A 23377-nucleotide genomic window follows, 5' to 3' on the forward strand; every position below is an offset into this window, starting at 1 on the left:
GACCGCTTATATTGACACCGTAACTTTACCGATCGTGAACTTCGTATTTTGCGTGCGAACAGTAACGTGCGAGCGCGGAACAACAATGTGATTTATTTCCAAACAATGCTAACACTGGCTCGGAGGCTAATGCCCTGTGTAGTAACATTTTAATGAAAGCGAATGTTGATCTTTTTTATCGTGAACGGAGTATATCGATTTTAAAAATAATATTGATTCTAATAAGTACACAATCGATCTTGAAATATGTTCCAATAATCAAACATGTAACCATTGATTATTGAGTATAGACAATTACTTAATCCTTTTTTATTTTACGATATTTATCGTGGAATGATTGACATTTTTGGAATACTACAAGAAACGGGGGCTTGTCTTGATCACACAGCTGACTTACCGCAGTACTTCAGGAACATGACGAACGTATCTTGATAAGTACAATAGGATTAAATAGTACTAATATTACGATTGTTTAAAACTTTAATTTGATTAAATAATTATTATCCATTATCTAAAAAACAACAGCGGCTTCAACCTATGCTTCGGTTATTAAGGACTATCTCGTCTATAATTTGAAATTAAGTTCGTCATATGCTCAGAAGTTCCGACCCTTTTCATGTGATACATAAAATTAATAAGTAAGTCTGTTTCTGAGCAGTGTAACTATAATTTATGAATATACAATAATGGTAGGAAAATATGACGGAAAACTGAAAAATAATACTGTATTTGTAAGCAGGCAGTTAAGCTAGTAAACTAAGTCAAACGCTTGCGTTAGGAAGTTAGGTAAACTTGCCTACTTTAGACTTTCTCGGTTTTGCAAGTCTGGAGGAGGTTGCAACATATGAGGGCACAGACATACATTTACATATAAATATATATATGTTACAAATATATAAGTATTATACAACAATATCTATGTATTCCGCATTTGATCTTCGTCGTGTACCAGTTTATAATGAACTAAGATGCCAAGCAGCAATCCAGGTTGGTGAATATTAATTTAAAAGATTTTCATTCGACATCTAAAAGTTTCCCCACGATGTTTCCCTTTACCGCCGAGCACGAGATGAATTATAAACACATGGAAAATTTAGAAGCGCTTGCCCGGGGTTTTGTCTCGCAATCTTCGGTTAGGATTCACGATAAAAAGTACATAAATTAATTACACTTACTCGCACAAAGTACGATTAGTGCTTGAATAACGAATATTTTTGCTATCTTGTCAAATTAATTCTGACTCCTTATCTTTGAGATTGATTGATGACACCAACGTACTCGTGTGTACTTGGCTCTGTAAATATTTCAAACAGCTTTCGATTACTTTATTAGCTTTATTCCGTAGAGTTGGAATTGTTAACCTTATTTTCCTATCCCGGGATCTCAATATGACTCTAACACAGTTTATTTTTCTTATATTTGATAAAGAAGCGTCTTATTCAGCAAATGAACGCATAAATTTTGAGACGAACGTGCGAAAGAAATTCTTTATTATTTTCGTTTAAAGATATATAAATATTCTTATTTTATAACTACCATGATGAAATCCCGGTAAAGGATTTTTTTTCCATAGCCTTATAAGGCGTTCACTAACCTTTTATATTATGTGCACGAAAACGAAGGTACTATCTTTTCTTTACTCTCTAAGAGAAGTCAGGCGCAGAACCGTAGACTTATTTCAAGAATTGCAATTCAAATTTCTAATTAAAGTTTTCTAACTCTCAACAGTTATTAGGAATTTTTTAAACCAGTAGCAAATGTTATAAATGCGAAAGTAACTCTGTCCGTTACTTCTTCACGCTTAAGCCTAGACCGATTTAGTTGAAATTAAGTATGGAGACAGTTTGAGTCTCCAGAAAGGAAATAGGTTACTTTTTAATTCACCTCTCGAGTGGTAAATATACTTCTATATTTAGATTTCATACATAAGTATGAAAAAACCGCGAGACATGACGAAATGTCACCTGTGTCATACAGACTAAGTACTTTTTCAAATGATTAGATTAACTTTTTTTAGTAGAAATAGTATATTTTTTTATTCTAAATACTTACGACATGATTTACAATATTTTTAAATTTTAGCATTTATTGCCTTCCGTGGTTTAATGAATAAATAAATTCCGTCTGGCCGGGATTCGGTAACGTCATCAAATCTGAAAGCATACTGCCTTACTCATATAGCCTAATGGAAATCAAACCTACACGACGCAGAAAGAATGACCACAAAGCAGACGATTTTATAAGCGATACAGAAGATTGTAACAGATTAACTTCTTAGCTCCAGGATGACAGAAAATACTTCTTATTTTTTGTATAAGCCCGCTAATCTGCTTTACAATTAGTTTTATAAAAGAATAAGAAATATCTTAAATGTATTTTATATATATGAAAGAAAGTGCTTCGCTGCGCAGTTTATTGATAAGATATACTTTATTAAGGAGATTATAAAACTAATATATGATAGTGGGACATTTTTTTCTTTCGGTAGTACCAAATTATTATTAAAATAAAATTAAATTTTTATGTTCAGTATCAGTGAGAATTATCAGTAATATTGATAAAATTAGTAAACGTTAATAGTTAAACGGTATGTCGATGTTTAAAGTAGCTCGAACAGATTAGTTTTAAGACGAACGGGCCTATAAAGTATGAATAATTGTTGTGTATTGTTATACTGGTAATAGTTTATTAGTTTTTAAAGATACCAAACAGGAAGAACAGCGTCCCAGACAAAAAAATCCCATATGACGGTACGTATCTGATATCACAAACATTAAAATACAAACGAACTTTATAAACACCTTTTTGAAGTCGCTTAAAAACTAGGGCGAGTTGGCTGTGCTATAAAATATATTATAAATACTTTGTACATAATAAATAAACCTAGTTAAACCATTTTTTTTATCAACACGTTCTATCAGGGGTTCCTCAAAAATTCCATCGTAATTGCTATCTTGTATTACAAATCTTTCCGGCTTTCAAATATACAACAGAACTACTACAAATGCGTAGTGCTGTAAACAGCGATCATTAGCGCTGATGTGTGAATGACTGACCGAGACTACGACAAGTCGTCCCAATTAATGGTCGTTACTCGTTACTTTGAAATAGTTCTCGAGCGAACTGTCTCGACCCAGCGGCAAGATCACGTGAATCTTAACTGAAGACAGCGGATCCATACCAGGCAGCCACAAATTTTTATGTTTTTATTTCCAGTTACATAATCTATGCCATGCTTGAAAGTAAGGCAATGAAAATCTTTCGAACAACATTGTGCAATATCCAAATTTTCTTTTCAAAAAGCGTGTTAAAAAGGAAGGAGGTTTTAGTTCAGCAGTTATACATTCACGGATTATTTACTAAAGTCAACGAAAATTCTATCTAGTGGAAAATTAATCCGTATATTTTCAATGTACTGTTATCTGTTATATATGTATCAATTGTTTGTATCAATACAAACAATTGATATCTATAACACATAGTATATGTTAAGTGTCATGCAGGTTGTAAACAACACGCGCTAACAATAGATACCACCATCAAGCGTTTAAAGCGCTGTCACGATTTTTATTGTCAAAACAAGATCTCTAGGTCGTTTAAGAACGGGCCATTGACTAAACAATATAGATACAGGTGAACAAACGTTGTTCCTGCTTAATTACTAGGTAAGTATCTATTTTTTCGTTCAGGTATCTTGACCATCTGATGCCCGAATATAAAAGGTTTTAGTAATTAAATATTTAATTCAAAAAGTCGATAGATGTATAAAATATTAAATTTTATGAAATAATAACAGAAATGTAATGTATATATAACACTTATTCGATTGACACTTGATTTATGAATCATTTTTATAACAATTTTCAATTTTATTTCCGTACATGAACAGTTTAAATAGATCTTATCAATAGTTCATATCGATATATTCAAATAATAATTGAAGTTATCCGAATAGCCAACAATAGCGATTAAAAAAATTATCAACAACCATAAAAGTCAATTACCGGCGTTGATTTTTTTTTTCTACATAGGTAATTCAATTACCAACTCGATACGTACGTACTGCGTACATATGTACGATTTGTCGCGAATGAAATCCATAGAACGAACGGAAAACCTTCAATAGCTTAGATGGTTGCATTTGTTGAATATTTATGTTAAATCGTGTTTTTTACCACTCAAAGTATCGTGTGATCATTTCACGCTTCACGCACCCGAATATCACTTATTATATTCGTATTGTACATTCCGATTTCGACAAAATGGCGGCATCTGTCAAAATGCGAGCTGACCTTGATGATCGCGTGATCGTGCGCGCTAAAACAACAGATAAGAAACAAAAGTATTAATATTATGTAACTTTATGCTTCTCGGATATCCGTAATCGAGGTCGATACTCGAATGCTTTACTGAATAATTTTGAAACAATAATTTAATTTAAAATGATGCTTTCGATTACGACAGACAATTTGCATTGAAACGTGACTGACGCCGTCTGGAATGCAGCCGAGAAAGGTCATCATTACAAGTCATTCAGAAGCCGATTTAAAACAAACGATTGTAGAGGTTCGAAATTTAAAATAAACATAATCGCGTTAATAAAGGAAGAATGCAATCGGTATGTCATAAAAGCGAAGTCCGTAAGTTACGACTTACGTTTCTTTACACGTTATTCACAACCCACATCTAGACGAACGTACTTTCGATTTCGTGAGGCCGATAATTAGCATGGCCTCGGCGTACGTGCGCTGCGTAACACGGAACGGAACTAGCTCGAGTCGCGGGATTCGTCGCCGTCGCGTACGAACGCAGTCGCGGGAAGGAATCCATTTTCACTTTCTTTTAAATTATTTGAACATCGTTCTAAATTCGAATAGACTGATTAATATTGCAAAGGAATGGACTTGCAACATTGTAGTTTTAAAAGTTAAATCAGTTGTCGTCGAAATATTCTATTTGCATTAATCATATCTTTGTAGATTAAAAATTAAATAATATTAAATTTTGTACGTTTCAAAATTAGAAACAATGTTCTGAATGTGATTAAAAGTACTGAAGAGAGCTTAATGCCTTATTACGTGTAGTGTAAGTGAATTTATTAAATAGGTATTGTCGTAAATCTTATATCTGCGCAATTTGCAATTTTGTTTAAAATTAATTATACTTATTCGGCTTATAAATAAAATTAGAAATTATAGCTTTAACAGTACAAAGAAGAGTATACTTATTAGAATAAAAGTTTTAAAAATATACTTAATTATACTGCGCGAAAGTATTATTTACATTTTATATCGTGATTTTATACAAGACTAACGTAAAAATAAAAAAATAATTCATTATCATACAAATTACAGTGCGATTTCATCTTAATTATTTCCACACGTGCACGTGTCAGTTACCTATGAACTTCAGCATATAATTCATTTGACCGTAAAGCATAGTTCACAGTGCAAAAACACGAGCCGTTTATAAAAGAATATAAATATAAAAAAAATAATTAAACAATAACAATAAATGTTATATTCAAATGATCCAACGCTCTTTTCGGATATTACATCATATAATTTCCATACAAGTTTTTATAATCTTTGCACACGAGGTCGTCATGCGAATATAGTTTTTATTATCACAGACTTTACGCTCATATTTAACTAACGTCATGAATTCAATTGAATTAGCGATTCTGATTAACATATAGTAATAATAGCAGCAAAGTTTTGTAAGCAAAAATTAACACTGTATCGTTAAAAATGAGGTTCAAAATCGTATGATTGCATAGCAAAGAAAGATACAAATAAATAATGTGTAACTAAAGTTATATTTGGTGACGACCACAAGGACACGAGAAGGACAGTAATATTTTACATTACTCACAAAAACAGACAAATAAACTGTTTGATATAAAAATATGTTACGACATGACGTTCAAAAAACAAAAAATAAAAAACATTAACAACATTAAAAAACGAAGATATTTTTCATAGATTAAAAGAAAAAAATATATTACAACTTTTGCTTTTACTATTACAATTTGAATTTAAACAAGTTTCAAACTTAAAGGACGTTTAGTAATCAAGGGTAAATCGCAAATATGTAGATCAAGTTCATGCTATTTAAATATTAGATACATTGTTTATGTTGCAACGGAATGCCCTTACTGTATCAAGGGCTATATTGAGGAAAATCGACGCATTGCACGGGGCGCATACTAACTCCGTCCTACAGATCCTCGTGAGGCAACCAGCTGTCTTTACGTAAATCTTATTGACACTTCAAGTATGGACGCTCCTTTATGATTGAGAATTTTTAACCAGTAACACCAGGGAAATGCCCGTCGTCGTTTCACCGCTAAACAGCATTACTAAGGAATGCTGTGTTCTAGTTTCAGTTTCAGCCAGTGTAATTATAGGCGTAAGGGACACTTCTTAGTTCCCAAGGTTGATCACGCATAGACGATGTAGGGTAAGGAATAGTTCTACAATTATTTTCCATCACGTGGATATTTCTAGCCCACCTAGTATTAAAAAAAATCGCTACGTTGCATACGTTGATTCTTAATATCTTCAAAATAGAAACCTTTCAATGTATAAACAACGCCATCTATCGTATACTATGTTTGTTACTTACACATTAATCACAGCGATACCAAAATACAATGAACGATACAGTTTTAATAGGGAAGCTATTAAGGAGATTGTATTAATTATAAAATATGGTCAAGGCGAAATAGTATTTTAATACCGGAAAACATTATTAACAGTCGATCAGTAAAAAAAGTTAATAGCAGCTTACGTACATGTAAATGTATTTACTAAAAAAAGACAACTAAATTAAAATAATGGACCGACATTTAGTTAGTTTGCAAATGTATTTAATAAAAACAGAACAATAAATGCTATTGTAAAGTCATGGATTGAAAAACAATCCTACTTACGTATAATACGTAATCCCGGAAATGATATTGGTATATCGAGCTTTATTAATAATACTACTAAACTAGTACCACAGACAGACGGATAACTACGAACGAACTTAAGAATTTGTTATATTTAGAAAGAATTTAAGTGGTTTTGATATAAAATTTATTTATAAAAAATGATTAGGTACGTACGGTACGGATACAGCTCCGTTAATTATAATAATTTAAAACACAAGTTACATAAAATGTTTTTAGGTACAGTCGTTAAGGCGAAACGTGTAATATACGCGACATTGAGTTACAAAACGACCCACATACCAAGCTCATCCTGTACATTAGAAAATGCTACACTTGCCGTCAAGGATGCCGCGATCACGACTCGACTTAAGAATTAATAATTTTCGTTTCAACCTCAAATTCTTTAGACAGCTGCAACTGTAGAGGTCAACTTTGTTGCTATTTTTTTGCCGCTCTTTGTTCAATTATAAAGTAGTTGTAATATTTATTAGTGCGTTGCAAGGTTGATGTAATTTTCGTTATAATATTCTGCGTATTTTGTTGCGCAATGTTTTAATCTCGAGTAAAATAATATTGTTTACAATACAAGATTACAACGATTATAAAAAAACTACTATGTTAATTGGTTCAATGGAAAGTTTACGTTATTATCCTTTAACCATACATTTTCTCTTCGATCTATCATGCATAGATATACACATTGTAAAGATATATCCATAGTCTCGTTATAGAAAACGTTGAATTTATGCATGAATTTGAGTAAATTAAACCAAATTAATACAAAGAATCCTTTGTCGATCGGAGCATGCGCGGCGCGCGTGCGTCTAGCTGAGTCTGGCGAAAACATTGCGTGAGCGACTCGATTGGCATTTAGTCGTCGAGGAATTCGCACTACACTTGAGTTCTAATACTATTCATTCAATGCCTAAATTGGGTGTTAAAATCTCGACTTATACGATTTACTCTGATATTGTATCACATGTACAATTTTAGCTTAGTGGAATTATAGGGCAAACTAAATTGATGTTGTTCAATTGTTTCATAGTTTTTTCATTTGCTTTAAACGCACTGATTTATAGACCTTAGGCATTTTGTTCAAATAATAAATAATTTTATCATAATCAAATATTTCTTTTAATAATTTTCGTCAAATAAATAAAAAGTATCTGACAACCCTATTTCCAATCCAGCATACAGGATGCCCTAATTATCATCCAATCGACATCATATTATCAAATGTCATGATCATTATGAAACTGGCACAATATAAGATGCAAATCTATATATATATCTCGTTATATTATTCAACTTTTTATTATTTTATTGATAGTTTTATGGTTCACGCACTTACATTAATAAATTAGCTTTTTAAGTATTCAAAAAATGTTTATTATGTTGACTTTTATATTTTAATTAATGTTAACTTTTTAATACTATAACGTACTCTTTAAAGATAAGACGTCAACAATATAAAGCTGTGAATCATAACACACTGACGTATGATTGCAATTTTAATGTAATAGTACTGTATTAAAAAGTTCTAGAACTTATTTATTCCGCACCATTTACGCAGCGATTATCTAGGTGATAACGACAATTAGATCAGACATTTTATGAACATAATTGAAAAAAAAAACGAATCCCCTTTTAATTTATTATCGAATAATAATATCAACATTAATTTCAAAACTCGAAAAGATGCAACTTTAAATAAAAAAATGCATATTAAATGAATGAAAATATTGTTAAACCATTTAGTTTTGATCCGTTGCACTGAGCATATGTGTATAATAAAAACCGCCCACTACATAATATTGAAGTTTAATTAACAACTATGATATCAACGACATATGAACCGTGAAAAAAAATATTCTGGCAACGACTAAAGCAAAAATACTCGAAACAAAATTATATGATTATTAAATTAAATATTAAAATTGATAGCAATAGCGATAGCACCATGCACAGTTGCGGTATTTGCGGGTTCTCACGTACTGTTTCTTGTCTCTGTATAGCAATCGTATCACAAACAACTGATAAGGGTAACACTTCCGTCGCCAAGCGGTTGAAAATTTCACCGTGTGAATAGAAATTGTTCCGAATACGAATTGAATGACAATCGTCATTGTAATCAGGTTACTTAATAGGTCCACTAATATCGATTTTGGAATCGATTTTTAAACCTGCAACAGTTACCGTTAGGTAAACTATTTGATAGTTTATTATTTATATAAACCCTAGGGGTTTTCAACCAACTGAAAAAAAAACACTTAAGAATAAAAATTACAAGTTAATATTACAAATCTAATTAGACAAAATCTAATCTAATTATTATATAATAATCAAATGTGTGAAAATTATTAAAATTTATATAAAAAAAGAGATGGACATACATAAATGTTTCAAAAATAATCCAAATATATAAATGGTTCTCAATTTACGATTTAACGGATCAATAGCAATCTACCTTCAAAAAGTAAAATTAGAATAAAAATTTCGTACTTTTTCATATCGTTAAATAACTACCTATTTAGCGGGGAAATTTAACAAAATATATAAAAAACATCAATAAGAATAATAATGAAACGACTTTCTATTTCATACAAAAATACATATCGTGGTAATAAACCGTTATAAATCGGTAATCAATTGTATTGGAATTGTGAAGGAAATATATTTTTTATTCGAATTAATGCGCTTTAATTGAAACAAAAATGCGATCAATCAAAGAAACAACCACTATTAATGCGAATAAACTATTTAAAAATTGGCAAAATTAAATAATACGTTAGCAGTAGTATTGCGTTGGTGTGGCTAACGAAATATATCATTAAACAGATAAATATTCATGTTATGTAAAGAATAGAAATCAAATCGATTCCGAAATCATCATAGGCATTACATATAGCATCACGATCCGAACAGCGTATCGTAAAAGCGCATATTTTCAATTTACGCGAGATCCCGTGACGAGTCACCGGTCTACCCACGCACGCTAAATAAAGCGAGAATTTTTCTTTAGCACGACACCGCCGCTGGACCCAAGCCATACCCTGACATCACATGATTTTACCTTCATATCGTCGAGCATATCACAGGCAGAGATGAGGGACGCGGTGTCCGGAGTCACTTTGATTACGCCCATCGTGGCCGATATCACTACGGGAGTTAACACACGGAGGACCGAATGGACCGTTTACGTGCAACGATAATGTCCCGTACGATAGTTCAAAAGTTAGTAATTTATTTCTAAGCGAGTTTCGCGTGGTCTGCTTTAGGAACACAGTGCGCGAGACGTACTCACGCAGTGACCGAGCCGCGCGGACTAAAGCGAACGCCGGCTTCAATGCGAGTCGCGACTCGCGAGTGAAAGGGTCGTGACGTCACTAGCGATAACGCGTTTCCCCCACAACTTGTTGCTATAACTTTTGTCTCATTCGTTCTAATATCAATCGTTATATATCTATCTCGCTCGAGACTTGACAGTTCGTTTAATTCTACGTATTTGTCGACTCTAGTACTCGGTGTGTAGTTATCATTTTACAAATACATTTAACACGATTTTAAAACGAGAACAAAACTAAAACTGAAGGTCAATAAAAACGAATACTAAGAAAATGTTAGCTCCTATACTACTCGCAAGCTTACGAGTAGGTCTACGTGCACGTAGCCCTTAGGATATTACGTAGACGGTGACGTAGGTGTTGCTACGCAACAGGATTCTAATAGACAATAAATTAGACAGACTTTGTCGCTAAAATCATTAAATGTTACCTCTATAATTAGTTAATTGTTTGTTCAGAATAAAAATATTCATAAGTTTGTTAATAGATTTTCTAATCTATGAAGCTAGATAATGTTAGACTACTTTAAATTACGGGAATTCCCCTTCAAAAAGTTAAATTAAATAAAAGCAAAGCCATTTTTAAAAAAAAAAGATATAAAAGACAAGTTCGATTAATTAATCAATTAACATCATTTATTTATACAATTAACCTAAACACATTCACGTTTTCATTGCAAACATAATTTTGTATATTTAAAAATGAAAACGTGAAATATTATATCTTTGAGAGTGAAAAATGAAAGGATCGGATCCTTTTATCGCGCTGAGTGACCTCCGGGTATTCTTGATTATTATATATGTGACCGGTTCCAAGTGAGCCGGTTTTGAAAAACTCCTGCCACAGTATAAGTAGTTTTTTTTTAAATAAGTACAAAATTGCAAAAAAAATTATCACTTCTCTAATATATGTCTGGCTTTCGGAAGCCTTTAATATATATAAAACGTGTCTTAATTTTTTGTATCCAGTCCAGCTCGTTAATTTGAATCCTTTTTGATGAATTAAATAGCTGAGCGTAATTGGCTTAGTGCCTGGATTGGAGGATTGAAGGATTGAAGATCACGACACTCGGATCAATTTCAAGTCTCGTCAATATTCCCGTGCCTTGGAGATGGAGAGCACGTAAAGATCCGGTTTAAATGCAATTCGATCGGTCTATATACAGTAAGGAAAAACTTAGCTTAACTGAAGGCGAACAAACGATGAAGAAACAAATTCATCTTTTTTTTTGTCGCTGGAAAAACGCATTAGGCCTTTCCCTCGCGAAAAAAACAGCTGTACCCGTCAGCTGTCTCAGTCCCTTCGGTGGGCGCCACGGGATCGCTTTCGCATGCTACCGTGAAAAAAATTAACCTAACGTAACAATTATTTAAAATATTTAATCATTTGTAAAAGGTAGCAAGTGTAATTTAGGAAATTAATGAACATCTTTGGAATCTATGAGACTGACTTTAAAACGTTAGATTTTATTTAATTTCAACGTTTTACAGGCAAAGCGTTATACTTTGTAAGCTGAGCTAGTTGCCTTGTAAAGAAACCTATGTATATGGGTTAAATAGTTCGACCAAATAAAATAATTGACGATGAATAAATAAATTCACCAAATATTAGAATGATATAAATAAAAATTCAAAACAATATACACTGATCAAAATTAAAAAGAACTCATGTACAAATCTTGACCGCGTGGAATGGTGGTAAGAATGCTAGCAGCATTTTGGTATTGAATTACAATTCTGACTCTCACTAAGAAGGAGTAAATTTTTGAAGTATCCTTCGTGATTTCTCAAGGACGAACCACTTCATATGTAAATTACTAGATATAATAAATTAGTTAAGGTTACTCTAGCCCGCTAGTCCAATGCGGGTTAAGATACACGTGGCAGATTCTCATCCACCACAGATTTCCTCACGATTGCTTTTATCGCCGAGCACGAAATAAATAAATAATAAATAGTTTAATAGAAATTTAAGAACATAAAATCTGTTGTGCTTGTTTTGCCCTTCTGCTTTGGTTTGAACTCAGAATCGTCGGTTAAATTTCAATTCTTGCAACCGCAGATCTTCACGGCTCAACTGGTAATAAATAAACACTTTAGTACATAAAAACAATATGCTATCTCAGTACGATACATTGATATAAAATAAATTCTACCTACCAAGTAAGTGAATAGAACAATTGTAATTATTATATCAAGACATTATGAATGTCAGAGTACTGTTTCATACTTGTTAAGATCTTTTCATTTCATTACAGTTGTGTACATTGCGAATAATATTTGTACATGTATTTGAATATTCATACAATTATTTATTATATTTATACAATTGTATGGATTATTTATTGCTTTTATATTGTGTTTTAATCAGTACATGAAATTAAAAAAAAAAAAAAATTGAATGTTTTTTATAGATATCTATAAAATCAAATGCAAGGTAGCAGTGTTGTTCTATAAAATAATTAATGCAAACGTTTTCTTATGCAACGTTCGAGCGTAACATTTTTGACGCAAAACTTTATATTTCTTAAGCGGATATCCTAGCACATTAATTAATTAATTTATTCATCATTTTATTAATGAGAGAAAAACAGATCAGCCAACTGATAGTAAGTCACGTTGTGATGGTCATTGGCTCATTGGCATTGAAAGCGGCTTCATTGCCAAGGCACTGCCAAACTAAACTGTTAGGTATGTCTCTATTATCTATTATTACGTTGGCTTACTACACAGCACAAAGCGTTACTTGGCAAATAAATATCTGGCCAGTAAATACAAGTTTAATATTTTGAATGGTATTTTAGGCTTTTATAATAAAATAGTGGAACTTCTTATCGGAATTATTGAAGTGTTTTTGCTGGAGGCAGTAAGCCTTGCATAGATTATATTAATAAGTACAGTAATAAGTGTGTATTATAGTTATTAAATAAATGGTGACTAATGTCCTTAACCTTTATGCGCGTGCGACGGTTATTTTAGACTTACACAACACGGCCGTCACAGCGTAGTGTTTAGAATGTTTGGTTTTAAAATGAGGGTCGAGCGTACGAATCCTGGAGAATGAACTAACGAAATATAAATTTAATTGACATACCATAAATTTGACAGCTCAGATCAATATTTGAAGAAAATTAAATACACCTGTATATTGTTCAAATAAACAAATATCTGTGTATTTTGACATTGAGTAGGTTATAACTTTTTTTTACTTATCATGCAGTAAATAATTCTTTACGACTTTAAATAAATGCGATAAAGGCAAGTGAATGGTGAGAAATGATTTTGTCCGTTAGATTATTTAGGGATTTCTGCATGCCTTTCTGACTAGGTTTGAAGAGTGAGCCAGTGTAATTCCTAACCCAGAAGTTACCATTATTGCTATACCAGGTGTACCATTTATTCACGGTAGCATGCGCAAGCGATCCCGTGGCGCCCACTGAGGAGACGGAGTGTTTTTTTAGTGGGTGTTCCGGTGTACTGGGTTGCAATCGGCGTGCTGGGTACCGGTGAGTCCCACATACCTTCCCACTTCCACGTGAGGGAAACGCGTAATGCGAGAACCAAAGGTGTAACTTTCATAAGGCAGGCGCCTTCTTTTTAAAACCATAAAATTTTGAAACTAAAATATATTGTTTATTTATTATTCATGTGTTTAAAGTGTCATGACAATTATGGCATACTACTCGTGATTAAAAAGAAAAATAAATGTTTAAAAGTCAAGATTGTTTACGTGCGTATGGTATTTAAGATTTATTTTTGTAAAGCCGTTGACAATATGATTGATGCTTACAAGGCCCAAACAATTGTAATGCTAAAAAATATTTTTATTCTGTGCATTGTAAGGTTTACTTCTAAATACTTATTATTATGCGATGAGCGAATATTTTAGGAAATGATATAATCAACTTTAAATTGTACTTGAGCTATAATTAATCGTATTCATCACTTCCTAATAGATTTCGGCAATGACGGTCAATATCAAGCAACTAGTAAACTGAACAAATCATATTAAATGCACAAGGGTACACAGACACTACCCTCACTCTCGCTTAACGACCGGAAGGAAAGACAATTATATCACAATTACGTATAAACATATTGTTAGGGATTATCAATTGACAATAGGCCTGGCGGCTGGCAGCCACGTCATAGCTATCACTGGTCCTTCGTTTAGAAGATTTGAGAAGCATTTATTTTGAGCTCATTTTTTTTTGTATTGGTTGGCGGGCGAGCATATCTGCCACCTTATGATAAGTGGTCACCACCGCTCATAGACAAAGTTGCTGTAAGAAATATTAACCATTCCTTACATCACCTATGCGCCACCTACCTTGGGAACTAAGATGTTATGTCCCTTGTGTCTGTGATTTTCATTTATAATTATTGTAGTTTTTTCTTCTTCTGAATACTACGTATAATAATATGATGGTTCTTTATTTAAAATTCAAAATATTTAAGAGTATTAAACCCAGCCAGTATTCACCTGTTAAGAAATTCTCCTTTGTACACGATTCATTTAAAATTGCAGTAGGTATTTTTTCTTTAATTATTTTAAATGTTTTTATGACTACAACAAATAGAAAAATAAACAATTAATTAGTTTTATTGTTTCTTTGTTCTCGTTTGTCATTTTTATATGATTAATGAACAAAGGTTTTAAATGAAGAATTAAAATGAATTATGAATGCTCAGTTAATAACTTTTAGTCAGTTAACAATCTTGTTAAATGTATATAAAGTAATTATGCATACCATGTTATCGGATGCCTTATATAAGAATTATTTACATCAACTACTTTATGTATTTTAGCATTATTTTGCAATTTTTTAGCATTTATGTAAATCCGCCTAGGTATTTACCACCCATTACAAAAGCATTAGCAGCCCGTAAATGTCCCACTGCTGGGATAAAGGCCTCCTCTCCCTTTGAGGAGAAGGTTTGGAGCATATTCCACCACGCTGCTCCAATGCGGGTTGGTGAAATACACATGTGGCAGAATTTCGTTGAAATTAGACACATGCAGGTTTCCTCACGATGTTTTCCTTCACCGCCGAGCACGAGATGAATTATAAACACAAATTAAGCACATGAAAATTCAGTGGTGCCACATGAAAACCCAGGCAGGTTTGAACCCGAAATCATCGGTTAAGATGCACGCGTTCTAACCACTGGGCCATCTCGGGTATTTTAACTAACATATGATATATGTATTGTAGTATACAAATGGTCATTGTTTTTTTTTAGTTATGTATTGTAGTTATGTCATTAAAAATATTTCATGTTTCTTTCGAAAAAACTACTGTATAAATATTGTTTCATAAATCAGCCTTCATAAAATTATCTAGAAAATTTATAGAAATGCTTTCAGTTAGTTAAATTGCTAAGGAATGTTACTGTAGAATACGGAAGTATGGATATAATCTAATGTGCAAAATGAAAAAATATGAATTATATATTTTTATAAGTTATAAATGCAAGGAACATCCTGTTGTTTTATTGCATACCAAGAGTTCTGTACAATGTATGTAATAATGTACAAACATAATTACTAAACAATTATCACAGACTTATTCTTTTTTTAAATTTTATTTTTTTTTTATTAATTAGTTTTCTTTTTCTTCGTCAACACATGGAAGTTATAGAAAATTATTTATCATACCGAGTATTTAATACGATTTTTTTTTTTTTTTTTTTTATACTAAGGCACATGGACAAAGGAATTAGTTGAAAGGTCATCACTGCCCATATATACTGGTAATTATTCTTATATTATCTATTATTAATAACTTAAATGCGTAGAATGATGTCATTAAATTATCTCTTTAAGAAACTCTGCATAATGCTGAACACAGATCTTCTTACCCGCACTGGTGAGCCGTGAGGTGAATTTACTTTTTATATATGCTGTGTTCTCGTCATATTAATATAAATCATTTAAAATAATGTCTTAACAAAATAATAAAACCATTTCTTTCATATTAAATAAAATTTTAAGCTACGTGTTAAATGTATGGGAAGTTTTGATAGTTCCAAGGGAATGGTTACGAACACTATCGTTACACGCTACATGACACGTCGGTGGCCTCGTCTCCTGTCACGAAAAAATGCGTAAGAGCATTGGAAAACGCGAAAGCGGGCACACGACGCAAGTATTCGTCTATAATTCCATATTGTGTCTTTGTGTCGTGAGCATCGAATATATTAAAAAATAAAAACACTACGATTACGTCGTTTGTCTCTACTGCTAATAAGAGATCGTGTATTTTTTGCCTAGAGATTAGAATACCAGCAGAGTGGAGATACTCTGCTGGTATTCTAATTATTCTAATCGCATAGTCATGATATATACAGATTTTAGTCTTAATTATAAAGTGACAAGTCTGGACTTATATAACCCACTATTGGGCCAGAGACTCCTTTATGAGGAGAAGGTTAGGCTTATGGCAACACGTTGCTTCAATGCGGATTGTTGGAATACACATGTGGCAGAATTTCATCCTATATACGCATGTTTCTTCTCAATGTTTTAACATTAAGCAGAAGATAAATTGAAATCCCAAATTAAGCAATTAAAATCTTCGCTTGCTCGGGTTCGAACACACAATTTTCGGTTAAAATTCACATCATCTAACAATAAGGCCATAACTTTTAATTGAGTTCCTAAATACCTCGATGTTAATAATTCCACAGATAATAAAGGAATTAAACGTTTAAAAGGATGTATCGTCCATTCGGATATGACCTACGATATGACCGTGGCCCGTGTCGAAAACGAAAGTGGAATCGGATTAAAAAGTAGGTCACTGTTCAGTCAAGGTGAATTATGTTATTCTAAAATTGTTTTAGTGGTATTTATTTACTTTGATTGATTTCGTAGGTGTAGCGTGAAGTTAATGTTAAATACGGTGAAGTTTGTTGAAACATAATTTAATTATTATTATTTTTCCTTAAATGTTTTATTAATTATATATATCTATATGATGTCTTAAACTAAATAAAGAACGTTTGAGAATATTTAAATGATAATGACAAAGTTGTGTGTGTTAAAACAATAATACGTTTGAATAATACTATATAAAATAGAAAGAGGCAGAGAGAGAAAGAGAGAAAGAGATGGAAAACTTTCATCAAGAGGGCATAACGCTTCTTCCTCGCGAGACGATTTCTAACAGATCACTCTACTGTAAGCCACGTAAAAGAAATTCGTTTCAAAATATTATAATTACTCTTATTCAAGTAGGCTCTTACGAGTAAATACTTTTAGCTGTCATTTTACGAGATAAATTGAACGTAAAGTGACTACCGGTTTGGAATGGATTATTCCACTGTTTCATTGTTTTACTGTTGCTTAGTGGGAATATTCTTATATTCCCACTAAGCAACAGTAAATCTATGGCTTTGCCCAGACCCATATAAACTTTTTCATTAGTTATTCAGTTACTTTTAGAAGGATAAAATAGCTAGAGTGATTACACTAAAGGCTTAATAACATTTTTAATTCCAAGGTCGGCGATATATCGACGGTAAGAATCGTTTATATATTTCTCACAGCACCAATTTCAAAGGCAGTGGTGATCACGTACAACCAGGTGACCTATAGGTGATAACATGGCACGGAAAATCTGCTTAGATAAGCAGATTTTCCCTTTAGTATAAATATATTATAACTATTAAAACCTCCCTATTATTAATTAGATAACTATTGTTAATAAAGACATTATAAATAATATTACCAGTTTTTAATAATGTACGAAAATTAATTAAATATACTAAATAAAAAATCAAAATTAATTTTATTTCGTCACGCTTTTTACGTTACACAAGAAACGCGTACATTTCAATATACGCAGATAACACATTGCTTTGTATTCAAGTTCCTTCTTACGACAGACGAACGACTTTATCGCAATAAATTGCTATGCATGTTGTTATGGGAAAATGCTTATAAATATGCTTGGTAACAGTTGATAAGCAACTCATGTTATAAGTATAATAAAGACGCTATAAAATGTGAAATATTTTCGTAATTGTAACCTTATCAAATTAATTTCATATTGAAATATTATTCCCTAATTGAAGTACCTTATATGCTTTATAACTCAATATTACCATAGAGAGCAAAACAGTAACAATAAACGTCAAATAAATTGACACAATATAAGCAAGTGCATATCCAGTATGGCAACGGGTATAAAATAATACAAACTTAACACAAGTAAAACCGCTCACACCGCCTTTAATATAATCTAAAGCCAGTTTTCGGCCTTTGAATATCCGGGAACAAAGCTCTATCAGGCTCTATCAAAGTACAAACCAAGGAGAAAACACTCGTAAACTGCAAATAAATTAGCACTACTATTCCAAAAATGTGCCAGGGAATTTTGAATCTTTTATTACAAGCTTAAGAATGAATTTCCTTTACGCGTACGAGTTATTTAGTCTAGTGTGATTGTTATAGGGTGTTGCTACGGAATTATAACGTTTATTGTTTCGTTTTTAAGGACGAATTTCTTATAATATAGTGACACGTCCTTGATAGGGCCTAGCCGTTCAATTCGTGTCCAACGCGGATACGCTTGAAGCCTGATTAAGGAAAGCCATGATTAAATTATTTTTCTTAACGACTTTGATAACACAAATATATTTTTTTAAATATTTTATCGATTATTTTGCCGGTTAGTAAATTAATTACTGTTTTTATTGAAAACTAGTTTCCGCTTACGGCTTTGCCCTAGTGTTAGGGGTGGTATAAAAAAAAATAATCTAGGTGCTTCCTTGAGGTTCAAGTTTGCTTCATACTTTAAAATCTGACAGACAATCATAGTTAGTATACACCAGTACATATCGACAGTGTAGTAATTAAACGAATGAAGGAGTTATATGGTTATATAGGGAGTGTAAGAAATCGTTGATAAAATAAATGGAATCCGTATATAATTGTATCATATTCGCGACATTCATTGGACAATTTGTCAAGACTTTAATCAGTATTTATCAATCTTAATGAAGCCTAAGTGTTAATTAGCAAGTTTTATCAAAATTCATTCTCTTTTCACAAAAATCAAAACAACGATAAGGTGTATAAGAATCGTTATTTAAATAATGTTATATAAAAGAGAGTATTAAATATTATATCAGCTGTACTATTCTGTTATAACTCACTTTGTATCTCTTTCGTGAAATGTTGAAAGCTACGGCGAGTTGTTATTTTGTTGTACGTATTCAATGTTATAATTAATTTAGCCAATGCATTATAGATAAAAAAATATACATTTCTATACCTATTTATAGTCTATGAGAAATACAATACGTATGATTTACGTTTAAAATTCTGTTACTAGGATGATCCTTTAAATATTAGTATTAGAACTGTCAATGTCAGTATGTGACATTGACAGTTCACGACATTTCACGATCGTGTTCTGTGTTATGTTTCGATTTCGTTCTTACAGAATAGCTCCGTATGATAACAAAGAAAACGCCTTGATAACGTAATTAATTTTGAATTCAAATTTAAACGACAATCCGTCTCAACTCCCTAACAGGATTTAGACCGATTCTAGCCTTCAGAAATGTTATCTAGGACGGACAATTATAATATGATAGACGTAAAGACGGAACTGTTGTCTGGGTCAAGTCTATGTATAATCTTAATAATATACGTTTGCATAAACATTCGTAACAGAGGAATTGTTTTAAGTGGTGTCTGGTAGTGTTTTGGTGCAGTCATTTCTAATGTGTGCCAACTATTCACTAAATATTCTAGTACAAAACAGAAAAAATTTGAACTGTTACGGTCGGTTTGAGGTAACCAGTTACCGGTCCAAAAACCTTCGAACCGATGGTTGTCAGGGCATATACGTTTTCTACAATACTAATTTTTGTGAGTAGTGACCATTAGAATCACTGATCATAAGTCGGCCTTCTTGTATTTCATGAAAAAGACTTTTTACTTTTATACGACAATGTTCGATGTAATTAAACAGACATAAAATTGTAAAATTGGTGTTATAAAAATAAAGTTGACATATAAGTTGTGTCCATTACAAGCGTTATTAAATTTTCGCGTCGTTAAGATATTTAAGCGGTAAGCAGAAACGATTTTTAAGCGGTATACTTAAAAAAAAACATTCAAACTATTTAATAGATAAGAGGAAAAATAATTAAAGTATAATTTTTCTGCAGCTAGTATCACTAATAAGTTTTTTTAGAAAATTGCTTTTCATTCGAACGGCCATTAACTTTGTTTTCATCTGTTATCATCGGTTATGAGAATACTGACATTAAAAATGCATTAAAGTTATACGCTATATAAATATTTTTATATTCAAACCAACCCAACAATGGCAAGGCGGGATAAACATTAAAGAGTACATTTATTAAAAAATATAAAAAACACAACTTTTGCCTTCGAGTTATCATTAATAGATATAATATTTTAAAACAGACCTCTGATGGTATGTTGTAGTCTCTTGTCAAAAATACTATTTTTTTAGACTCGTAAAGCAAAGAAAACGTGATTATTCAACCTCTACTTATTTAATTTTTTTTTGCTGGCAATTAAACCAACTTTTATTTGAATACTAAAGAAAGTTATAAATAATAAAAAAGTTATAACATACGAAAGATTAAAGATCGAGTTCCACTATTATATTTGCGCTACCTTCAAGGGTAAACTGTCGATAGTCGTTTTGTCTACGGGCTAGACAAAGAGCCTCCTTAGAAAGATTCGAAGATTCTTAACTTCGTTCAAATAGTCGTCCTTTAATTGTTCAAAAGGTTATGCCTAAGAGAATGATCGCTTCGATCGATCGAAAAATATAATAATAATAATAATAATAATCAATTGTTGGTCATGTGAAAATCGTCATTTTCATAAAATATATTTTCGCCTTTGGCCATACATATAAAGTCCATTAGTCCTGTGGTAATCAACTGTGCAGTATACTAATTATTAAAGGCGTAATTTAGACAAATATACTTTGGGATACAAGTCTGTGAGCGCATACTATAAATCAGATAGTTGATAATTTCAACATTTAAAAAAAAACATTTCGAAAATCCATTTCAACCAAATCATTTCGGGTTAAATAAATTCCTATTATTAAATTGGACACCTCTACACGAAGTTATACCTTGAATATTAGCCTGTATATCGTGTTTCAAGGTCTGTTACGAACTAGGCCAAGCCCGAAACTTGCTTTTGTATTGAGTTACATGAAAAATAAAACTTCATTTTAGACCTTTTAATTTTGCAAATTATATTTATATTTATTTTTTATTTTATAATCTTGTGTTACAATACCGTTCCAGATAGATCCCAGGATACCAACATTAAAGCTACTTCCTAGATTTATTTTTATGGTATCATAGATATATGATACAGTTGGTAGTGATCCTGGGAACTGAGGTGTTATGTCCCTTGTGCCTATAGTTACACTGACTCACTCACCTTACAAGCCGGAACGCAACAATACTGAGTACAGCTGTTTGACAGTATACTATTTGATGAGTATCTGGTACCAAACTACACAAAGCCCTACCACCAAGTGATTGATTAATCATTACGTAGTATAAGACAGAGTCGTTTACCGCTATCTGTCCTTATTTATGCTTAGATCTTTAAAGAGTTTCCTCGGGGCTTATATTATAGCCAGCTAAACTACTAGACCCAACGAACTAGTTAAATATATTTAAGCCTTTAATCGCAAGTACATATTGCAACCTAAGTAAATATATAATATACTATCGCTAATGCGAGACGAACTGTCATGCGTTCCTTGTTAAAAATTATTCGCTCACTGATAAAATTAGTTACAAAAATCATTTTTTGTTTATTTACTTAATATAAAATAATAAATGCTACTATATCGAAGGATGACGTACGTATATTTATTTATTTATTTATTTATACTGTTTAGTTTTTTTAATTTTTAAGTCGATAGATAAGATTTTTTTTAATATTTAAATTAAATTTTCATTTGCAATAAAAATAATGTTGCCAGTAGTTTGGACTATAAATCAACCTCCCACACTACAATATTTACACACAAGTTATCTATCCAGTGTTAAGAAAAATGTGATTATTTTTCTTATTTCTTACTTCTTCTTAACATCGGAAACAATATAAAATGGCACAAAGTAATTATTGGCGGTGTGTTTTGTGCCTTTGCCATACATTTTGCTATAATGAAAAAAAAATCAATTTATTGGTTAAGGATTTTTTTTAAAGGTTTTCCTCTAAAAAATTGCGTTTACTTATCAACTGTCTAATAATATTTTTGCAATAAGTGAAAGGTATTTTGCTATTAATAGCTCAAATATTTTTGTCCTTGATACATTCAACTGAAAGCCGACAGATCTTATTGACACATGGATACATATTGATAACGAATTATGCACACTTTGTAATGCTTAAAATACTTACTGACCATAAACAGAAATGCTAAACAGCATTTTTTATATTACAAGGAATTGTTAAATATTTTACTTCTTAATTAGCCTTTAGTGCTTAAATTATGTTTTATTGACTTGTAATCTAGTTCCACTTCCTTATTTTATCGAGGAATCCTAAATGTCATTGACTGTGACGTGAATTAAAATCGTTCAGTGATAATGGAAACAGATATATATTCCTGAAAGATATCGAGGATTTCTGGACAAATAACGTTAGTGAAAGCGGATTATTGAATAAAAAAATATAGACATAGGGTTTCAGTAATTTCATCTTATAATAAACTTTTAAATATGAGTAACCTCCTTAGTAGTATATGGAACATAATATGCTATAGTTATTAAAAAAAAAAAAAAACTTGATGTCGATAGTAAGTAAGACAGACATAATAAACACATACCATAATACTTATGGTAATAAAAAATAGATAGAGCTAACAACAATTTATAATATTATATGACTAGATTTTAGATAACTCCGTTTGATTTTATTACGACAGTAAGTATTTTAAGTTTCGTATCTTTTGTTCTGATATTACAGTATTTTAATCACTGTGGATATTGATATGATATTGGGGAAAGTTGTAAAAATATTAATTTATTTAAATTATTTAATTAAATAACTGTCAACTAAAAGCCGACAT

General features: G+C 31.6%; 1 protein-coding gene across 3 annotated transcripts in view; it reads right to left on the bottom strand.

Moving 5' to 3' along the window:
* LOC125065083 (terminal nucleotidyltransferase 5C-like) overlaps positions 1 to 23377 on the bottom strand; it is a 218054-nt gene that overhangs the window by 9860 nt on the left and 184817 nt on the right. The window contains exon 1 of one of the 3 annotated variants that reach the window (XM_047672505.1): positions 10011 to 10273. The exons of the other annotated variants lie outside the window; for them this stretch is intronic. Within the exon in view, the coding sequence (XP_047528461.1) occupies positions 10011 to 10082 (72 nt within the window). The 5' untranslated portion in view covers positions 10083 to 10273. Of the gene's footprint in view, positions 1 to 10010; positions 10274 to 23377 lie in introns of those variants that run through there. 3 annotated transcript variants of the gene reach the window in all.

This window comes from Vanessa atalanta, chromosome 7, assembly GCF_905147765.1.
Source record: "Vanessa atalanta chromosome 7, ilVanAtal1.2, whole genome shotgun sequence".
NCBI lineage: Eukaryota > Metazoa > Arthropoda > Insecta > Lepidoptera > Nymphalidae > Vanessa > Vanessa atalanta.